The sequence below is a fragment of the Eptatretus burgeri genome, chromosome 10 (genome assembly GCF_056783735.1).
Source record: "Eptatretus burgeri isolate ZD-2024b chromosome 10, Ebu_testis_v1, whole genome shotgun sequence".
NCBI lineage: Eukaryota > Metazoa > Chordata > Myxini > Myxiniformes > Myxinidae > Eptatretus > Eptatretus burgeri.
Window position 1 is genome coordinate 68,425,812 of NC_140970.1, and position 22,637 is coordinate 68,448,448.

The 22,637-nt window shown below is 43.8% G+C and overlaps 1 protein-coding gene and 1 long non-coding RNA gene across 3 annotated transcripts in view; one reads left to right on the forward strand and one right to left on the reverse strand.

Moving 5' to 3' along the window:
- Nucleotides 1-395: 395 nt before the first annotated feature.
- Nucleotides 396-22,637, reverse strand: part of GOLIM4 (golgi integral membrane protein 4) — a 119,495-nt gene continuing 97,253 nt past the window's right edge. Inside the window, exons 14-17 of one of the 2 annotated variants that reach the window (XM_085898829.1) lie at nucleotides 17,955-18,419; nucleotides 16,599-16,652; nucleotides 8,241-8,330; nucleotides 396-1,669 (exon numbers count right to left, since the gene is read on the reverse strand). In XM_085898829.1, coding sequence (XP_085754955.1) covers nucleotides 1,430-1,669; nucleotides 8,241-8,330; nucleotides 16,599-16,652; nucleotides 17,955-18,419 — 849 coding nt within the window. In that variant the 3' untranslated portion in view covers nucleotides 396-1,429. The remainder of the gene's footprint in view (nucleotides 1,670-8,240; nucleotides 8,331-16,598; nucleotides 16,653-17,954; nucleotides 18,420-22,637) is intronic. The other variant, XM_085898830.1, reaches the window with a different exon arrangement.
- Nucleotides 1,663-2,409, forward strand: LOC147018786 (uncharacterized). The gene is made up of 2 exons (XR_015062522.1): nucleotides 1,663-2,225; nucleotides 2,370-2,409. It is a non-coding gene; the product is annotated as an uncharacterized LOC147018786 (long non-coding RNA).

Below are 22,637 nucleotides of genomic sequence, written 5' to 3' on the forward strand. Positions count from 1 at the left end.
GCTGCCTTGCTTGACATTCATCATTCAAAAGGATAAGAGCAGGGACAATCACCAGAGGTTGGCATCCATGAGAAGGAGGAAATTCCTCCGAAGGAAATGCCATGTTGAGTGCAGCTGCGAAAATGCGGTGCCATTGTTGTGACGTCGCTGTTACCAAGAGTACTTCGGGAAGTGACGGCACTTCCAACAAGCTCAGTGGCCATGTTTGTCTCGTCTAACAGTCCTGTGTATTTGTCTCTATGTATGTCCATGTGTGTGAGATGTGTGCATGCCAGCCCCACGATTTAGATACTGCAAAAAAGTCAAATAAAACTTCGTCAGCACGTGGCGTATAACAATAATGTCAAAAGGCAGGGAGCGGAAACATTCATCAATACAGAGACCTTGTTACGTCATGCGTTTTAAAATTTCAGAGGTGAACCCATTTAATCATAAATGGCGTGACTACACCTTTCTCAAATCGCTCAGCCAAAGGCAATCTTAAATTTACAGGAAGTCTGCTCTTGCTTATATTGCTCCAACCTGTTAGAGGCTTTTCACCTAAAGCCAACCCTACATTGAGGTAATTGATCCAAGCAGGATATATGCTCCAATGTTGCTGGGACTTTGCCAAAGGTTGTCTCTGGTTTGCTTCACAATTAAACTCGCACAAATTACAAGGGATTTGACCAAAATTAAGTTCAATCAACCGGATATAATCCAGTAATTAGCAATGAGTAAGCATATTCATCTCGAGTGAATCTCCCGTGATGCACCATAAGCCGTTGAAGTCGTATTCACTATTCAGTTTCTCATATCTCCACAAGAGATTGTTCACACATTTGGCGCCCCCTTGAGTCGGATGTTTTCAGATTTAAGTCATCTGCTCAAACAATGAAAGAACAAACTTGGTGCATTTTCAAATTTGATTGAAAAAGCCCAAAATTAGGTCAAATCATTCGAAATTCATCTGTAATTTATACCGCGTATCCATCTGCTTTTTCGCTCAGGAATGAGTTGATTGCCCATGAATAATCGCCTGGGATAGTTGGACACGCTACTCACCTCAGCCATGATTTGGCCGGCTTTACATCGGATATGGTTGCTTTATCAAAACTAATGTGGTTCAGTTGCAACCACAAAAAAAAAGACTTTTCCCATAAAAGGTTCTGCAATTTAAACCATGCAGACCTTAAGTCTTCCGGTGCCACATTTCCACATACATTTACACAATGATGTGTCGAGCAGGTTGGACCTTAACTCAGTGTGCAAAACGTGGCACAAATACCCGAATACAACCAAAGCAGACGGCGATACTAATGGCTCACCTAGGTACGGGTATAAAAAGTGCTCCTCTGCAACTGTAAAAACACGAACTGGGGAGAGGGGTCAAAGGTTATCTTATCAAAATAAAATTGTGTTCATTATCGTATCCCTGAGAGTCAAAAAGTCACATCTCAGCTCGTCTCAAAGTGGCTTGATTGTCAGGGGCCATTTCATCCACTTCTGGGTTGCCGTCCTCATCTTCCAACTCCTCTTCCTCCTCTTCTTCCTCTTCTTCGGAATGTTCAGCAAATTCCTTCATCCCATTTTTGAGTTCTTCATCTTCCTCCTCAACCTCCTCCCCTTCCTCCAAGCCTTCCTCCCCTTCATTGCCATCGTTTTCTATGTCCGGTACTCCAAGCTTTGGCTGGGAGAGAACAGGTAGAGTAAGCATCAGTTATACATCAAACAAAACGTTTCTGGGTCGGTGCTCAAGTTTAGCAATAATAAATTGAATCACAGAGCTAAGAAATTAGACAGTTCTTAAAGTACATTTAGAATCTGATGTTAACCTTACATCAATTGTCAGGATCATCATGGACTGCTACCTGAAAGAGGCAGTGAGGGTGCAGTCTGTGGTTACAAATTTGCAAACGTTTATACCAACATCAGGTCTTGTGCACTACTGTTTCTGCTTTAAAGTTTCATCAACAAAATAAAAAGTAACCTCATGCCAAAAAGCCCTTAAAGCTGAAGGGTAACATAAATGCAAGTGTGCTAAAACGATTCAAAAAAACTTCGGTGGCAAAGGTTTAATTTTTACCCTGAACTGGGCTTTGTGATGAATTGAAGGATGTGACGCGTGATCACATGTCGCGCAGCTCGCACACGGGACAGATAAAACTGAGATTCCGCGCGGTCGGTGGGATTGTCCCTGGGGCATTGTCATTTACGGCGGTGGTTCACCTGGTGCTCGTTGAATGGTAAGAATTGAGAGTATACCGGACTCCGTGCTAATTGCTGATTTATTTTGCGGTGATCGACTGCACGTGTATGCCTTGCTGCACATGTTCTCCTTGCTGCACATGTATTCCTTGCTGCACATGTATTCCCTGATGTGTCTGTAGAAGCGGCTTCAATCAAGTGAAATAAAGCCTACACTCCGAAGGTTTTTTCCTCGCATTCATTTCAATTTATTTCACTTGATCCCTTCAGCTCCCTCAACCGACGATGGACAAGATCCATAAACCGGAGAGGTTCGATGCAGACCCAAACGCTGACTCGGAGATGAAGTGGTCGCATTGGTTCCGTTCCTTCTCACACTATCTGACCATTATTGAAGAGGGAGCCGACAAATTGGCCGCCCTTGTAAATCATGTCTCGCCCAGTGTATTCAGGCTCTTCTCGGAGTGCGACACCTACGATGCAGCGATCGACGTGCTGCGGGCGCTCTACGTGAAGCGCAAGAACGAGGTACATACGACATCTTCTCAACACACACAGGCAAGCAGCCGGGGAGACAATCGATCAGTTCCTGCAAGCTCTGAGGCAGTTGGGAAAAGACTGCAGTTTCCGGGCTGTAACCCCCGAGGAACACCGAGATGAAGCGACCAGAGAGGCGTTCATCCAAGGGCTCAGGTCAGCCCCCATTCGGCAACGCTTACTGGAGAAAGCGCAACCCACTCTTGAAATAGTAGCTGACCAGGCCCGAGCTATGGATACGGCTCAGCAGCAATCTGAGTCATATGGGACACCGGTGTTGCTAATGAACGCTGCTACGGCGGAAACTCAAGGAACCCCCCGGGACACTGAGGATGGAGATAAACCCGAGGAATCGGATACCCAGACCTCGTAAAACTCCTCAGCAACTACTTCGGTTGGTAAATGCTTCTTTTGTGGGTATAAAAGACACCCCCGCTACAAATGCCGCACCAGGGATGCCACATGCATGAATTGTGACAAGAAAGGGCATTATGCCAGGGTATGCAAATCTACTCTTAGAAGAAATAAACCCACTTCTGCGGCTCTCAACTCACAAAAGAAACTAACTGCAGCTTCACCGTGGAATCTATCCAAAGTTATCATCAACGTACGAATTAACGGGCATATGGCTGAGGCTCTGATTGATACCGGTAGCTCTGAAAGTTTCGTCAACAGCTCGCTAGTGAAGGGCAGGAAATGGAAGATCCACCCGACAGACAATACGGTATGCATGGCCGCCACATCACTACAGTCCAGCGTACGAGGGTACTGCAATGTTGAGTTGGACGTAAAAGGGTACACGCATCGGGATGTAAGGGTACTGGTGCTTCGTGATTTATGCGCAGACGTAATTCTGGGTCATAATGTCTTCAAGCAGCACACGAGCGTCGAAATACCCTTTGGAGGAAGCAAACCTCATCTAATTCGAATGCTCTGACCACCGCAGAGGTAACGTCCCCCCTGCTGTTTGCTAACTTGTCGCCGGACTGTAAACCGATAGCGATCAAATCTCGATGATATACCACTGCTGATATGAACTTCATCACTTCTGAGACCAAGCGATTACTGGAAGAAGGTATTATAGAACCGAGCGATTCGCCATGGCGCGCGCAGGTGTTGGTGACCTCCAACCAGAACCATAAGAAACGAATGGTTGTCGATTACTCTCAAACGGTCAATCGTTTCACCCAACTCGATGCCTACCCTTTGCCGCGCATAGACGAGATGGTCGAACGCGTGGCCAATTATAAAATATTCAGCACCATCGATTTGCGAAGCGCCTATCATCAAATTCCCATTCGAGAGGAAAACAAACCTTACACCGCATTCCAGGCAGGTAGACGCCTCTATCAATTCAGGAGGATTCCGTTCGGTGTCACTAATGGAGTAGCTTGCTTCCAACGAGTTATGGACGACATCATCTCGGATGAAAACCTCAAAGACACTTTTGTTTACGTGGACAATGTCACGGTGTGTGGTAAGGATCGGGGGGAACATGATATGAATCTGGACAGATTCTTGAGCATTGCTAGAAAATATAATCTGACTCTCAACTACGAGAAATGCGTATTCTCGGCAAGGTCAATTAATCTTCTCGGCTACACAATAGCCGATGGCACGATAAAGCCCGATCCTGAACGATTGCACCCACTCCGTGAGCTACCCCCACCTCAGGACCTGCAGACAATGCGCCGGGTGATCGGGATGTTCGCTTACTACGCCAGATGGATCCCCCAATACTCTGAAAAATACATCCCCTAGTGCATTGCAAAAACTTCCCACCAGATGTCGCTGTTGTAAAAGCTTTCCACAGCCTCAAAGATGATATCAGTAATTCCGTGGTATTATCGATCGACAGCTCGGTGCCGTTCGTGGTGGAAACGAACGCTTCCAATCATGCGATCGCCGTGACGCTCAATCAGTCCGGCCGACCCGTCACGTTCTTCTCGAGAACTCTCTCAGGAAGCGAGCAGAGACACTCGGCAATAGAGAAGGAAGCGTACGCTATTGTCGAAGCCCTGCGTACATGGAGACATTATTTACTGGGCAATCACTTCACACTCGTCACAGACCAGCGATCCGTTGCCTTCATGTTTGATGGGAAAAATAACGGGAAAATTAAGAACGAGAAAATAATGAGATGGCGGATAGATCTATCTTGTTATTGTTATGACATTGTTTATCAGCCCAGGAGGGAAAACCCTGCTGCAGACACCTTCTCTCGGGTCTGCTGTTCGGCGACAATCGGTCGGGCTTTGCAAGACCTTCATGGGTCTCTGTGCCACCCAGGAGTAACCAGAATGGCACATTTCGTGCGCAGACAAAACCTTCCCTATTCTATCGAAGATATTAAACAAATGAATGCTTCTTGCCCTGTTTGTGCTGAACTAAAACCCAGATTCTATGGCGCCGCTTCTGGCAGACTGATCAAGGCCACTTCTCCCTTCGAGAGACTAAATATCGACTTCAAAGGACCCCTGCCGACCGAGACAGACAACAGATACATATTCACTGTTGTTGATGAATACTCAAGGTTCCCATTCGCATTTCCGTGCTCGGATATGACCTCGGGCACTGTCGTGAAATGTCTCTCTGACCTCTTCGCCATGTTTGGGAAACCCTCGTACATACATTCAGATAGAGGGCCGTGTTTCATGTCAGCCGGGCTAAAACAGTTCCTAATTGAGCACGGCATAGCAACTAGTCGAACGACGGGTTACAACCCACAGGGTAATGGACAGGTGGAACGGTATAATGGAGTCATTTGGAAAGCTGTAACCCTGGCGCTGAAATCGAGAGGACTGGGGCCCGAGCGGTGGGAGGTTACCCTTCTCGACGCTCTGAATTCCATACGCTCTTTGCTCTGTACGTCCACCAATGCTACTCCTCACGAACGAATGTTTACTCACCAACGACGTTACGTTGACGGCCAATCGGTGCCCAACTGGCTAACCTATACCGGAACAGTGTTCATAAAGCGCCCGGTACGACAAAGCAAGTATGAACCAATGGTGGAGGAGGTCGAACTCATCGATGCTAATCCTGAGTATGCTCATGTTAGACTTCCTGATGGCAGGGAGACCACTGTGTCGGTTCGCCATCTGGCTCCCGCAGGTACTCCTCCTGCAGGTACTCCTCCATCTGGTACTCCTCCCTCTGACATTCCCTCCCTAGGTGTTTCCCCCCCAGGAACTCCACTTGGGAATGGTGGCGACGGAGCTGCCGCGTTCCACCCGAGAGCGATCGATGAGTCATCCCCGGCACGAGTCGAGGCTCCCCAAGAGGATCGGAAGCCTCCCTCAAGTGAAACCACCATTTACTCCCGGAGAGGTCGACGGATAAAACCCCCTCGCCGACTCGATCTGTAAAGGGGATTATAGGCATCCCTCGATGGCACCTTACCATGCTCCTATAACTCAAAATAATCCTCACTGCTTGGAATGTATGCTTCTGTAGTTTAAATAGTTCGTGCTGCTTGAAATGTATACTCCTATAGCGCTGAAGTAATCATGGTGCGTTAGTTGGGCCTCTAGTTACATTTTAAAGACGGGGAGAATGTGATGAATTGAAGGACGTGACGCGTGATCACATGTCGCGCGGCTCGCACACGGGACAGATAAAACTGCGCGGTCGGTGGGATTGTCCCTGGGGCATTGTCATTTACGGCGGTGGTTCACTTGGTGCTCGTTGAATGGTAGGAATTGAGAGTATACCGACTCCGTGCTAATTGCTGATTTATTTTGCGGTGATCGACTGCACGTGTATACCTTGCTGCACATGTATTCCCTGATGTGTCTGTAGAAGCAGCTTCAATCAAGTGAAATAAAGCCTACACTCCGAAGGTTTTTCCCTCGCATTCATTTCAGGCTTGAGTCAGAGTCATGGATATAGATATCATTTGACCCAGGTTGTGGTTTTAGTAATCAATATCGAAATTAAGACATTTTCTGCTTCAATGCGTGTGCTAAAAATCAAGATGACAGCAAGTGAGATGATAACGATGATGGAGCAGCGAATAATTATGAAATTTCTGGTCAAAGAAAATATCAAGCGTTTTGAAATGAGATGATTGCACAGGATAGTGATGATTGCCTGTCAATGACACCTGTATTTAAGCAACACCATGGGGGCAAGTTTTTTTTTTTACAAATGAGGCTTTCAATTTAAGGATAGTGTCCTACCCTGATTATGTACATGCCCAAATTATACACTGAAGGAACTTGAATGCTTTCAATCCAATGGGACGAGTGTCCGTCCAAATCTGGAGAATACCTTGAAAAGTTTTCTTTCTTTTTCTTTTTTTTTTGTAATAAACATACAAATTTAGTTGTGAGTAAAATTTGAACCACCCTTGGAAATAATAACAAGGAGAGATAGAAAACAAATCTTGGGCAAACTACACTTACAAGTTTGCCTCCAAAGCCAATCACCGACTGGGCATCATCCGCCGTGCAAATTCCTTCCTTAGCACATCTTAACTATTGTCCACCTGCAAGGCTTCCATTTGCAGCTGATAGAACACTGCTCTCCACTCTGGGTTGGCACCAATACCTCACACCTTGCCCAGCGTGATGCCGTGGAAACCAAAGCCTTCAAGATCATTGGAATCTCTTGCAATGAAGCTGAGTCTATGGATCACTTTCACATCGTAGACAGGTCAGTGGTCTGTGTCTCTGTCTCTCTGTGTGTCTCTGTCTCTGTCTCTGTGTGTCTCTGTCTTTCTGTCTCTCTGTCTCTCTCTCGCACCTTTGCCCTCTTCGTGCTCTGTCCCATGCAGGTTCTGCAGCATCCACACCCCCAGGGTTTATGCAGAGAGCACATGATCTGCCAGCAATCCCCTTCTGGTGAAACTCACAAAATCCAGAATTGCTGCTCACCTCTACTCATTCGTTCCTCTTTTTCCCCGCATGTGGAACCAACTTCCACATTCTCTTCAATCTCATTCTTCCCTCCAAATCTTTAAGACAGCTATTCACCACCACCTCAGATCACCCCCCCATCCAAAACAATCTATTTTACCCCTGTTAACCACCCCCCTCCCCCCACTCCACAACCCCTCCTTCCAATTTTCCAGTTTTTCCTTCCTGAGAGTTTGCTTGCGTATCCATCTTGTCCACCCCATGCATCCTCTCCTCACCCTCATTCTTTCCTACATCCCTTATTTCTCCAAGTCTCTCTGTATATTGTATCTCAACCCTGCTGCACCCTGCTGTTGTACCTCAACTGCCCCCCTCCCTTTATTTCTCTTGTTCCTTATGCTCTGTTACTTCCTGATTCGTTCTATGGACTTGATTGAAGAGTTCTATCTCTTAGCTCCTCCCACAAGCCTAGACTTTGTATATAAAACAGACAAGAAAAATGTAAAAAAGCAAAAATATGTTTAGCAAGGAAACATTTATTTCACAGACTTTGAATATGTGCATCATGAGTGAATTAACCACTCACTTGGACATAGATACGCATCACACTATTTCCACCAGCTTTGACTGAATAACCCTGGCTATTCTGCTACTCACGTCCAAAAGCTGGTTTCCATGGTCTCCGTAAATGTCCTTCCCTGCCATTTCTTCTTCTGCGATCTCACCTCGTGGGTGAATCTTTTTATCCTGTGCTCACACACACACGGTATCACATTGATGTACAGAGACATGACAGAAGTAAAGAGACACCTTAAATTTATTCATTTCATCTGTAAAATGCAGTTTTACTGAGTAATTTGTACTAATATTCAACTATTTATTTGCAGAAACGAGTTCCTGGGTTTTGTATGACAATTTAACTTTGCCTCAAATCCAGGGAGCACACAAACTTTCCGATTTTCAAAGTGGACGAATTGTTGGCAAATCGGAAGGTGGAGTCGGCCAGCATCAGATAGCTCAGAACCTTGGCATTCCACTTTCTACCGTCAATCGGGTGATTGTGCAATTCACCAGCGAAGGCAAGGGATCCACAGCTTCCCGTTCTCTTCTGGTCGATCTGGGCCCTCAGAAAGGTGTCTTCGAGTTGTCAAGCGGTCCATTCAGAAAACTCCCTGTTGCGAGGCAGCAGATGTTGCAGAGGAGGTCCAAGTTAGTTGAAGAACTGCAATGCGGTACCCTCATCAACTGGGCAACTATGGGAGAGCAGCCAGGAGAAACCTCTTCTTAAACCAGCGAATATTCAGCAGAGAAAGAAGTGGGCTGATGAGATGTCCACCAGACCCTTGGAGTTTTGGCAAACTATAATTTTTTTTAGATGAGTCCCAATTTGCTCAATTTTCTGACAGCGGATGCGTATGGGTCTGGAGACTTCCCAATCAAGAGTTCTCTTTGAACCGATTGCAGCCAACTGTCAAACATGGTGGTTTTTCAGTGATGGTGTGGGGAGGAATCTGGAGCACTGGTCGCTCAGAGCTTGTGGAGTGTGTTGGCAACATCAACTCTATGATATACATTTCTATCCTTGAGGATGGACATCTCCCTGTCTTCTCCACTGATAAGATGGTCAAAAACAACACTCTGTTCATGGAAGATGGAGCTCCATGCCACACTGCAAAAAAGACCATAGAAGGGCAGGACAGAAATGGGATCAAGCGACTTCCATGGCCAAGTCAGTCTCCTGGCATGAATCCCATTGAACACCTCTGGGCCATATTGGATCAAGCTGTGCGGAAAAAGTCCAGAAAACCAACATCATGGGCAGAATTGCTAAACCTTTTGCATGAAGCCTGGGCAGAAATCCCACAAGAGAAAATTTCAAAACTCGTTAGTTCTATACCTGAAAGAGTAAAAGCATTGAAATCTGCAAATTGCAAGTCTACCAAATACTAATGTATGTATTAAAATGGATCAAATGTTCAATGAATAAATCCTTTAAAAATCATGGTGTCTATTTAACTCTGTCATGTCTCTGCACATACCCTTTCACAGTGCACATTTCATTTGCATTGTCTGAACACATTTCCTTTGGTGTGCTTTTTGAAATTATTGATAAGTTACCATATTTTGGGGGAAGGGGGGAGGGTGCAGTGTATTGCATTCGGAGGTGCCATAAAGGAGGTATTTTAAAACTAGAGTTCATTGAACATATTACCCCATGCTACCTTGAGAAATGAGGACATATGCAGGGACTACAAACAACAAATGTTGCTATAAATATTTTTCAGGTCATGATGATGTAAAATGCTGCAATATTTTGTCCAAGTACTGCGAAACAGAGGGGTTTTGAAAGTGCTAAAAAGGTGATGTGTGTTCCACAGTGTTCAAATATATAATTCCATAGAAATAAAATAAAGATTTTAAAGGTTGTAGAAAAAAAAAAAACAATCTGAAAGTTTACTGCTGTTGTAGTGTCTGACACCACCTTATTTAACATGTTTCATCAATTCTTAGTGTCTGTTTGTGTCCTTCATGACACTCTTAAAAACAGTAAATTTCCTCTTTGGAATGATTTTCAATTTTGTTTGATTGCCAGACAGGCAAAGGCAAAAAAAATCTTTAAAAATCTCACTCCTCTCTGCATGCTCGATCGGGACAAATTCAGAGCCAAAGTACAGGACTGCTAAACAACAGGTTTGTTTTACGATTAATGTTCCAATTCATATTCAAAATATAACATTCAGTTTGAATTAAATTTTTCCTTGATCATAAACTGATGTTTGTAGGTAAAAGAACAGACAGATACAAGTGAATCAATACGGGACTTTTGAAAAGACGTATTTCCACCCCGATTGCTCGGTGCTCATTGCAGAAACCCCCAGTGACAAAGTAAATCAGGGGAGCCTTGGACATCTTTCATGACTCCCAGATAAGGATTGCAGAATGGAATACTAAAAAATACTTTTAAAGAAGCTGTAAGCACTTGTAAGAGTATCTGCGAGAAGTGGGGATGCCTCTGTACAACGAAACAGTTGGAGAACTTCCTGAACAACTCGTCCAAAGAGTTGATATTGTTACGGGCCGGGGGTCGGCCGCCAACGACGCTCTGAAAGGAGCCGCAAGTCGAGTCGGCCCGACCGATCGCCCGGAATATAGATCGCCGCCCGGTCGCCGCCCGGGTAACTCCGAGCGACGGGTCCTTGTACAAGAACCGAAATATGCCAATCGAAAGATCACGTGGGGTAGGGTCGATTGGCAATCTTCAATTTACCTAAATACCCACGTGATCCAACTACCGGGGTATTCCACCCTCGAAGGAACTCGTACGGAACAAACCGCCGAGGCGAGCTTGTCCGTGCGCGATTCCGAGCGGCGTAATCGCCGAGAACCGTCGGTCCAAATGTCCCCCTATTACGGCAAACCAACAGCTTCCTAACTCCCAACACAAGAAATGTTCAGTCAATGAGGGAATGGACGCAACGAGCAGGTTTACATTCACACAAGGACATTTATTATCATGAAACACGTATGCAATTATACAAGCAACAAAAGCACGACAAAAGAACTACAACCATCTACTTATTATGTACAGTCATTTACATTTACACTGAACAGCAGTTCCTACTTATTAGACGGGCCCAGGGACACACGTACGCGCGCGCGCGCACGCACGCACGCACACACGCACGCACGCACACACGCACACACACACACACGCACACACACACACACACACACACACGCACGCACGCACACACGCACACACACACACACGCACACACACACACACACACACACACGCACGAAACGGTGGCTGAGGCCTTTAATCACGAGCTCCAGCTCGGAGGACAGGTGAGCTGAAACTCAGAGCTTCACTCGAACCTTTCCACCTCGTGTGGTCTTCAACTTGTCCGGACCCGGGCTCCAGCAAGAGCGAGCTGGATCCAATCGCCGCGATCCTTCCCGAGCTCCCGCGAATCCTCCCGTGCTTCTCAACACGTGCCGGTGAGACGAGGCACCGATCCTTCCTGTCGATCGTCGCTTCCCCGAGGATCCAACTCCAAAAAGAGGCCGATGCGTCACACCAAGCCGGGAAACAAAATGGAGAACGAAAAGCTCCACGAACCAAGAAGAAGAGGAAGAAGAGGAAGAAGCCTCCACTCGCAGCTCGAGCCGAACAACCGGCTCAAGTTCCTTTCAAAACAAAACAGCAGCCAAAGCTCACCGAGCCAGCCGAAGCAAAAAGCTTCCGAAGGCCTCAAGCCAAGCAAGCCAAGCAGGACCCGATGGCCTGCTGAACGACTGTTCTCTCCGAAGCAAAAAAGCTTACTCCTCCCACGGGACTCAGCACACAAACTCAGCCCACGAACTCAGCCCAACCACGGGACTCCCACACGAACAAAGAAAGGATCTCTCCTTTATCCTTCCTACCCCCTCCCCGGCACCCGGCGTGACTCATGTCCTCGTGATCCACCCCCCGCTCAACCATTGGTGGGAGGGAGTTATTGACGTCACCACAGGGTTCTTCTTCCTCTTCGTAGAAGAGGGGGAGGGACGTCTCCATTGTTCGCTCCCTAACTATTAAATCGATGCGCAGCGCATCTAATCGATTTCAAACATTTAAACAATGAAAGGTGAGCTATCTAGGGAACATGCACTTATCGACATAGCTGACTAAGGGAACCTGTATGTTGTGTGCAATTGAATTCCAAATTCGTAACAATATGTTACAGTCCGTATTGCAAAAACTCCCGACGGCGTGTGCCCGTGAAAGGCTGAAGAAAGTGTGTTCCAACCAAACCTCCGTGCTTCTAAGCACTGAGGGAAAGGTCATATCTGGGATGTGTTGATGCACAAGGTAAGTTTAAAATGATGACACTATTTACTATGAATCATGTTTGGGAGGAAGGAGGGGAGGGGGTCGGAGTGCGAGTTGCATGGGCTGAGTGCCATTACAAGTATATATCTTGTCCCCCGCTCATTCGTCAATGTCAGACGGAGACATGAAAATGAGCTCCATCCAACCAAACAATCATCCGTCCATGTACTTTTGTGTACGCAATAACCCTTGAAAATTTAGCTTTCATATTGCAGATATCTATTCCTCATGACATTATCTCAACCTGATTAGATCATGGCTGTGATTGGCTGAATTATCTTGCCATGGCAACCATCTCGGTAACTTGGTTCGTGTACGTGATATTTCAAAAAAACCGTTGAAGATTTAGCTTTCATATTACACAGATCTATTCCTCAAACCACTGAAAAGGCAGGGGACCTAGAGTATCAGTTCCTTGTTTGTTTGGTTCCGGTGCACAAGAGAAATTATACTCAATTTTTGCATCTATTGGTGAAAGGAGAATGTGTGTTGTGTGTTGTGTGTGTCATTACCATGGCCGCAGCTAGTTAATTGTACGATTAATAGTTAATTGTGCTAGTCAGTGGTACGAATCAAACTCCTCTCTTACATGGATATTTCTCGTGTTCCTATATTTCCGTGAGTGATTTTCATTCAGGTACAACGATAATGGTAAACCACCTTGAAATTGCCACTTACATCTAAATGCTGAAAATTATGTTTAAAAGGCGATTTGAATCACATATTTCATGGCAGCAATGGCGGGTTAAAAGTGCCTTGCAAGCCAAACCGAAAAGGTTTATGATGAGAAGTATCAGGTGCTTCGACCTCCCCATTTCTCTCAGCATAATCCACATCAATTCAAATAATCAAAAGCTTTGCGATAATCTGTAAAACCAAGATACTCCTTCCTTTGATACCCCCCTTGCTTTTTCATGACCCACCTCAGATTTGTGATTTGATCTCAAGTACCTCTTCCTCTTCTGAAACCTACTTGCTCAACGAGCATTTCTCACTGAATTAAGTCTTCTATTCTATGTTGAATGATCTTTAGTAATATCTTGTTAACATGTAAAATCAAGGAAATTATTTGGTTATTTGAACATTCTCTCCCATCCCCTTTCTTTGGCAATGGAATGTAGACCAACTGCTTGCAGCTTTTAGGCCCCAGATCTGTGCACAGATAGCTGTTGAAATTTGATTGCCTCCTCCCCACTATTTAAAAAAGTTATATTGGAGTTTCATCAGGACCTGACATTTTTCCATTTGCCAGTTCTTTCAAGGCTCCACAAACTTCACATTCTATCGCTGTTGACATACTTCACACTATTCCTCCTCACAATATCTTTCTTTGAAGGTTACTATCATGCTGCCATCTCATTTTGGTATACTCCTTCCAACTTTCTTTCACCTGTGTTTTTTCTCTGTCAGATCCTTTCTTGTTCTACTCTCAAGAACACCTATCCTGGGCTTAAGCTACTCTGTGAACTCTCTGATCTTTTTAAAAAATGATCTGTTTTCCCGTTTTGTTGTCACTTTCCGTAACTATCCACGCCTCTTTAAAATACCGCAATTATCTTTGTCTTTCCTAGTTTGTTGTTGAAAGTCAGCATTTAGCTGCTTCGTGTCCTTGGCTAAAGGCCCTGTCACACCTTGACGTTTTAGCCAGCGTATGGCAAGGTCTCAAAATGTATGTAAAACGCTGGCATATGCTGAACTATTGATGTTTTTTTTTAAGTTTTGGGTGTATAATAACGTGTTGGACGTATGCATAACGTATTAGTAACGTACACAGAACGTTTTAATCACATATAGATAGATAACTTATACCAACGAATGCTGAGCGTGTTGTCGGCGTTCACAACCTATGCCCAACGATAGTCTAACTTTTGCATAGTGCGGCAGCGTATCGCCGACGATCACGTGGCATAGGATATTAATAGGCTGCGGCTCGACGATTCAAATCATAACCGCACTAGACATCGAAGTGTGAAGCCGTTGTCACACCTTGACGTTTTAGCCAGCGTATGCCGACGTATGAAAAATTTGCCGAACCAAGCTGGCACACGTCGAATACATTATGGGTAAGTTTTGTATATGTTAATAGCACGCTGGCATACATCGTAGTACGCTGGCATACGTCGTAGTACGCTGGCATACGTCGTCATATGCCGAGTACGTCAAGAAATTTTCAGCATGTTGAAAATTTCTCGACGTACTCGATGTATGACACACATTCCGCATACGCTGGCATAAGTTGTCGGCACACTACGCGATCGTTGACACACGTTACTTGTACATTACTCATAAGTCGAAACACGTCAATGTAATGGTTAGCGTCAGTGTTCCAGACTCCCTGTTTTTTTTTTTTTTTTTTTCTTCGGTATGACGGTGATGTTGACACTTCGATTTCTAGTGCGGTTATTATTTAAATCATTGAGCGGCAGCCTATTAATTATATTATAACCGCACTAGAAATCGAAGTGTTAACATCACCGTCATACCAAAGAAAAAAAAAAGAAAAAAACCAGGAAGTCTGGAACACTGACGCTAACCATTACCTTAACGTGTTTCGACTTATGAGTAATGTACAAGTAACGTGTGTTGACGTGTGTCAACGATCGCGTAACGTGCCTACAGCATAGTACTCATAGGTTAGAAATAAGTTTCGGGTACGCTAAACATTACCTCGAGGTGTTTCGACTTATGAGTAACTTACAAGTAACGTGTGTCGACGTGTGTCAATGATCGCGTAGTGTGCCTACAACTTATGGCCAGCATTATGCGGAACGTGTGAGTCGTACGCTGGCATACGTCAAGCATGGAAAATTTGTCTAACACCTCGGCGTACTACGACGTATGCCAGCGTACTACGACATATGCCAGCGTGCTCTTAACGTATACAAACTTACCCATAACGTATTCGACGTGTGCCAGCGTTTTAGCCAAATTTTGCATACGTCAGGCATACGCTGGCTAAATCGTCAAGGTATGACAGGGCCTTTACACACCTTTCATTTTCATCTGCAATGGTTACTGCCTTTTCTGAAAACCATTTATCCATCTTCTTTCTGCTTTCTTTTGGAATGTTTTTGGCTTCTTCTTTTAAGTCTTTAACCTCACCACAATTCGTCTGACATTGTCAACCAATTGCAGATCTGAAAAACATTTTTTTTAACCTGTAAATTGCATATTGTGTTGGAATGTTGTCAAGGTCATATCTGATTGGAGTTTTTCCCCACTTTTCTCAAATTAACTCATAGCTTAGCCACAAATAGTTAATGGTTTGTCCCAAAGTCTGAACATGGCAAGAGTGTTGGCAGATTTCACAGCACTTTATCCATCTTCCATTGATTAGAATGTAGTCAATCTGATTTCTATGTTGCCCACCAGGTGAAGTCCATGCGTAGTCTAAGCTTGGGTTGTTTGAGCCATGTTTTTGCCATTACGAGATAATTCTCCATAGAATTATAGCATTTTAAACACCAAGTCTATATTTTCCGGCAGTCCCTGGTGCTCCTGCTTCTCCAACATTTGCATTACAGCCTCCTCTTATAATTATTCTTATATTTTGACGTTCTTATATGATATAATTTGAGGTTGTTCATCACAATCCCACAACAAAAGCAAAACGTCAAAAATATCGTGATGCGAAACCAGAAGATAATTGTGGTGTCGTATTGTGGCATTGTACAGTAATGTGGTTTCATTCTTCTTCATCCATCACAATCCCACAACAAAAGTAAAATGTTAAAAGATGTCGTGATAGTAATCCATAAGAGGACTGTGATGTGGTATTGTGGCATCGAAATGTGGTGTCTGTCATTCCTACCTTGCTTGGTTGTTTTTTTTTGAGATTTCATCACTCTTTGTTTTGACATTTTTCATATATGTATATATTATATATCCGATATGCAATAGTTCCATTATATTAAGATATGTGCATTATATCCCCATCTGCTGAAGCAATTGGTTTTAAAGTCACAGTAAGTTGCCTTTCTACAGCCATTAGTGAGAACAACCCCATCACCTCCACAGCCATTCATGAGGGCAACCCTGCCACGAAAAGGCCAGTATAAGGATAGACTGTCACAGGTTGTTGGACACTGAACCATTGCAGCATTTTACAGACAGGCAACAATATAGGCTTATAGGCTTACCTGCTCCTGGCCATAGTCATGTTCAGCTTCTGCCCAATGAGGATGTCTCGCCATCTGTATGGATCAAAGAAAATACTTTAGATCAAATTGTTCTGGATTGTGTCATAAAGGGTACAAATTTCCGTGGAAAACTTGAAATTTCCTTCTTCTTGTAAACAATGTTTTCCCATCATTGTATCTTCCCACAATACAATTATCCATCGCATGATGTAAAAATCACACAATCCCTCTCCGACTCTCTGGAAAATCCTCTTTATCTCTTTGCTGATGACTCCACTCTCTGCCGTACCATGACATCCCTCACAGGCAAGCAGCAGCTTCTTCGCTCTCTGCAGATCTGGGTAAAATCACAAACTGGTCCAACACGTGGAACATGTCTTTCAATCCTGGCAAATCTCACACTCTCACTATGTCTCTCTGAAAGAACCATTTGGAACCCCCCCCCCCATATACTTTCTCAACAATCCTCTGGAAGAAGTCCTTTCTTTCAAGCTTCTGGGTCTTACTATCTGCCATGATCTTTACTGGGAAAGCCAAATTTCCAACCTGGCCTCCAAAGCCAGTCACCAACTGGGAATCCTCCATCCTGCAAAGTCCTTTCTCGGCCTACCTGAGCTCCTGACCACATACAAAGCTTTCGTCCGCAGCCTGATGGAGTACTGCTCTCACCTCTGGGCTGGTGCACCTGCCTCTCACCTTTCTCTGCTTCACGCTGTGGAAACCAAGGCATTTCGGATCATTGGTATCTCCCGCGATGAGGCCGAGTCTTTGGGCTTCTCACTCTCTCACCGCAGACAGGTCGGTGGTCTTTCTGTTTTGTATCGTCTCCTCTCCGGTCTCGCCGCCCCCCCCCCCTTGCTCTCTGTGTGATTTGGCCCCACCATATTTCCGCAGGGTGCTCAAGGTCCGCCAACAACCCACTTCTGGTAAAACTACCAAAATCACGAATCACTGCACACCTTCACTCTTTCATTCCTCTTTTTTCCCGCCTTTGGAATAAACTCCCTCACTCTATTCAATCCCATTCTTCCCTCCAGGCCTTCAAAACAGCTGTTCACCACCACCTCTTATCTTCCCCCATCCAAATCCTCGATCTTTTCTACCTCCGTAAATCCACCCCTAACCCACCTCCTTCAAATTCCCTGCTTTCCTTCCTGAAAGTCCCTGTAATGTCCATCTTATATACCACATGTTCCCTGCCCCATCCCTCTCCCTTCGAAAGATCTCCTAATATTGCTGTGCCCCACTGTTTTGTCCTTCCCACTCCCACCCTCTTGTCTCCTGCCCCCCCCTTGTTGTGTGTTAGCTCTCATACGAGCCTCGACAAGGTATACAACAACAACAAAAAATACCCACCACAAGCTGATCATCATCTGGCTGGATGTCCTCATTTGGAAGATAGTCTTCATCTTCTTTTACATCCTCTTCACCTTCATCTTCCTCCAATATATCCTTTTCTTTCCCTTCCTCCTCTTCTAATAAATTCTGCCGCTTTTCCAGCCATTCTGCTTTATTTCTATGCTTATTATTCACAAGTCCAATATCATGCCTTGCCGCCCCATCTTGTCCTCGTCGTCCTGCCATTCCAAAAGGCAACGGTTGTCCAATCTCTTCATTCTCTTGTATCAATTTGTGCACACCAGCATTTCCATTTTCATCCTCCATATCATTTTGCTCCTTTTCGTCTTTTTTCACAAATTTCTGCTTCATCTCCTGTTGCAGCTGCTCAACCTCCTCAAACTTTTTTGGATTTGCCACTGGACCTTGATGCTCCAAGTCTGCCCTGGACAACTCTCCCCTTGCACCATGCTCCTGGACAGGCTGGAGAGATGAAACAGGTTGCAAAAATATCACCTTTTAAAATTTAAAGATACATTTATACTTTCTGTAAAAACGTATCCTGAAATAATTAACTCGAGATGTCGATTAATAAGTCATCAAAAGTCAAACGGACAACTATGTTTGGAGAATTATGAGTCGTCGAAAGCAGCCTGGATGCGAGTTTTGAATCAGATTTTAAAAATCAACACAGAATGCAAACGTTTGATGTCGACTTTCAGCGAAAAAGACCGTCACTTTACAATACATTATTTAAAGGATAGCATAATCTATCTAGCTTGTGTACAGGGTGGTGTCCAAAATTTATGAGCAACTTTTTAACTTCAATATATTTTTTTTATAACTCGTCGATTTTGTTTGTTTTTGTCTCAAAACATAAACAGTTAAATATTTGTTTAGTATAGCAAAAAAAAAAAATGCTTGCATAAGCAATTAAAGGGGGAGCACTCGGGAGAGTGCAAAACCTCTGCCGCCAATACTGCTGGGTCACTCAAGTGAACCTGATATCTTATTCATTAAATATGATGTCAACAGTGCTGACAGTTATAGTTCTTTTCTCCAACTTTTTTTTTGGGGGGGGAGGGGGGTTGGAAATCACTGAAAACATGTAAAAATGCAAAAAAAAGAAATCGAAATTTTGTTGAAAAAAAAGTTGCAAAATTTTTTTTTCTCTTACAATTTTTTTTTTTTTGGGGGGGTTAGAAATCACTTAAAACATGTAGAAATGCAAAAAAAAGCATTTTTTTCTCTAACAATTTTGGGGGAGGGGTTGGAAATCACTTAAAACATGTAGAAATGCAAAAAAAAAAATTTTTTTTTCTCTAACAATTTTTTTTTGGGGGGGTAACAATTTTTTTGGGGGGGGGTTGGAAATCACTTAAAACATGTAGAAATGCAAAAAAATTCTCTATTTTTGGGGGAGGGGGTAACAATTTTTTTGGGGGGGGTTGGAAATCACTTAAAACATGTATAAATGCAAAAATAAAAAAAATAAAAAAATTCTCTAACAATTTTTTTTGGGGGGGGGGACCAAGTCCAAAATTTAATGGAATGATCCTTGGACCATACCTAACACCCCCCCACCAAGTTTCGTCGAAATCAGTCGAGGAGTTTTTCCGTAATACTGTTCACAAACAAACAAACAAACAAACAAACAGAAAGGGGTGAAGACAGTAACCTCCATCCATCTTCGAAGATGGCGGAGGTTAATAAGGAGCGATATTATTGGTAGTTGAAGTGCTCAATCCAAACACCATGCCTCTGGACGACACTGAAGTTGTCCGACTCGGCTGAGAAATGGCAATACGCCTGATTTCCCATCTGATGGTATTTTTAAACTCCTACAGTGTGTGTGTGGGTTGTTTTTGTAAACTTTAGCTTTGAGCTACCCCAATAAGTATTAATCTGGAGGAGACAGATCTGGGGAGTAGGGAGGCCATCGGTTAGCTGTCGAGAAATGAGTCGATCACCCAGAATATGTTATCTCCAAAACTCCAAAGCACAATTGGACATATGTGGTGATGCACCGTCTTGCTTGAAGATGACTGAATTTGTAGTGATGTCTTGGTTCCTTCTCAGTCCCGGAAGGAATCATCTCTGAAGCATGTCCATGTACAGTATCTTACTGTTGCCTGTCCCTATTTGTCCGGCTTCATTCTCAAATAAGAAAGTACCTATTATTAACGTTACAGATGATAACACACCAAACCGTTGCTTTCCCTACAGAAACTAGTTGTTCCATATGTTCTTGCGGTTGGTGTTTTGCACAAAATCTCACGTTCTGTTTGTTCACGTGGTCGCTGAGATTGAAGTGTACCTCATCACTCAAGAAGATGGTCTTTAAAAGCGAAGCTAGAAAATCCTGTTCTTTGATCGGCTGGGCAATGTCGGTGTAAAATTCGAACCTCTCCATCATTTCTTTCGTTCTGGCACTGCAGTAACTGTATCTTGCATGGATGCAGCTTCATATCATCATGTATGATTCTGCCAACGGTCGAGTGAGAAGTTTCCACCAGCTGTGCAAGTCGGCGTATCGACCTTTTCGAAGAAGCCTGCAAAGCTTCTCTTTCAGCCTCCCTCTTGTCGGGTGTTCTTAATGAAGGTTTTCAACCACTGTGTCCTTTAACCCTTTGAACACTCACGGCCGTTTTACCAACCACTATTTAAACCTCCATATACCCAACTGGCACGGTTTTTCTCCAGAGAACCCAGGGTGGGACAGCCAAAAGTCCAAGGAGTTCAGGGTTCAAAGGGTTAATTTGGTCTTTCACACGTCCAGTCTCTGAACCTTTCAACAATGTGTTTGATGGTGTTGCATTGTGGAATTCTTGCATTTGGATAAACCCTTTGAAACTGCCTTTGTGGAGAAACATACGACTTTGTCGCAATAAAAGTCTCTAAAATTAGTGTTTGCTGGAGACCAGAGAAATTATTCGACATGGTTGAAACTTGAATAGAAAAAAAATAAAATAATAATAATAAAACTTTAAAACTTGTTTTGAAGGCAACCTGAAAGAAAATCAAAAAGAGGGTCACATTACTAAAATTATGACAAGTGTTTGAAAAGTTGCACATCATTTTCGATTACCCGATATATAAAAACCAGAAGAACCTTTCCATCATATACAATTCAGACAGCTCTATTATACAGTATGGACCCTTCCCAAAGGAGCAGCTTCTATAGCCACCATACTAAAGGATTAAAATATGTCCTTCACCCATAAACTGATACGAGTTCGATGTAGTGGTTGCAAAAATAAAAATATTAAAAACCCTTCATTGGAAACAAATGTTTGTTTCGGACAAGACAACCGTCTCAACAATACAAGCGTGAAGGATTTTGCTATTTTATGTCTAAATGTTGCAGATATCACAATGTAGTCTTGCAGTTTTCATCAAAGTGTTCAGCTTGTAAGGCAAATTAATAATGTGTTGCAATGGTGCAGCACACAGTTTCATGACAAGCTAACTCAATAACTGCAACTTTATAAGTAATAAAATCTCATAATGAGCATCATGATGTATTATGCTCTAAACAGAGCATCGTTTCTGCCAAAGCAGTTTGGAGAGACCACCAACCTGTCTGTGATGGGAAAGTGATAGGCCCATAAACTTGCTTCATCGCATGAGATTCCAATAATCTTGAAGGCCTGAGTTTTCATGGCGTCAAGCTGAGCAAGGTGTGAGGCAGGGGCATCAGCCCAGAGGGGAGAGCAGTACTCCATCAAACTGTGGATGAAGGCCTTGTTCAGGTGTGCCAAGGAAGGACTTTGTATGATGCAGGATGTCCAGTTGGTGACTGGGATTGGAGGCCAACTTTGAAGTATGGTTAACCAAAGAAATATCATGGCTGAACTTCCTCAAGAGGATTGTTAAGAAAGTAGATGTGAGGGTTTGCCATATGGTTTTTTGGAGACAAAGAGTAAGATATGAGATTTATTAGCATTTTCAATGCATTATATCACAAGTGTTTGACCAGCTTGTGATTTTGGCAAAGTCTGAAGAGAGGAAAGATGCTGCTGCCTGTCTGTCAGAAGGACAAGGGATGTCACAGCACAGGGTGGAGTCGTCAGCAAATAGATAAAGGGGATTTTCCAGAGTCAGAGAGATTGTTCATGACGATTAGGAATAGGATTGGGTCCAGAACACTGCTTTCATCCATCCTTAACAGGGAGAGGAGATGAAAGGATTCTGTTGAGAGCCACACATTGCTTACTGACTTCCTCTACTCTTGTAGGCAATGTGTGGAATTGACCTTGGATGCCATAGGCAGAGAGTTTGTAGAGAAAGGCGGTATGCTAGACTGTATCAAAAGCATGAGATATGTCCAGAGAGACGGTCCTAATCTGTCAGACATTGAGGGTGTCCATCCATTGTTGGGGATTAGAAGCAGCATGTCGAATGTAGAGTGACCTGGTCTGAATCCGAATTAGTGATACGAGATAAGGTTGTTGGAGGAAAGGAAATATTTCATTTCAACTGTAATGATGGATACCAGACCTTGGTGATGATTGGAAGTAACCGAATAGGTCTGTAGTTAAGGGTATCGGTTTTTTCACCATTTCTCATCCCCTTATTCTTCAGCTTTAGCATTATAATTAGTTATTGTCATTGCATGTGCATTATTGTGTCATTTAGTTTCTCTTCTTGTATGTCTATAATGATGTTCTTTTTAAAATAAAGCTGTTGTAACTCATTCAT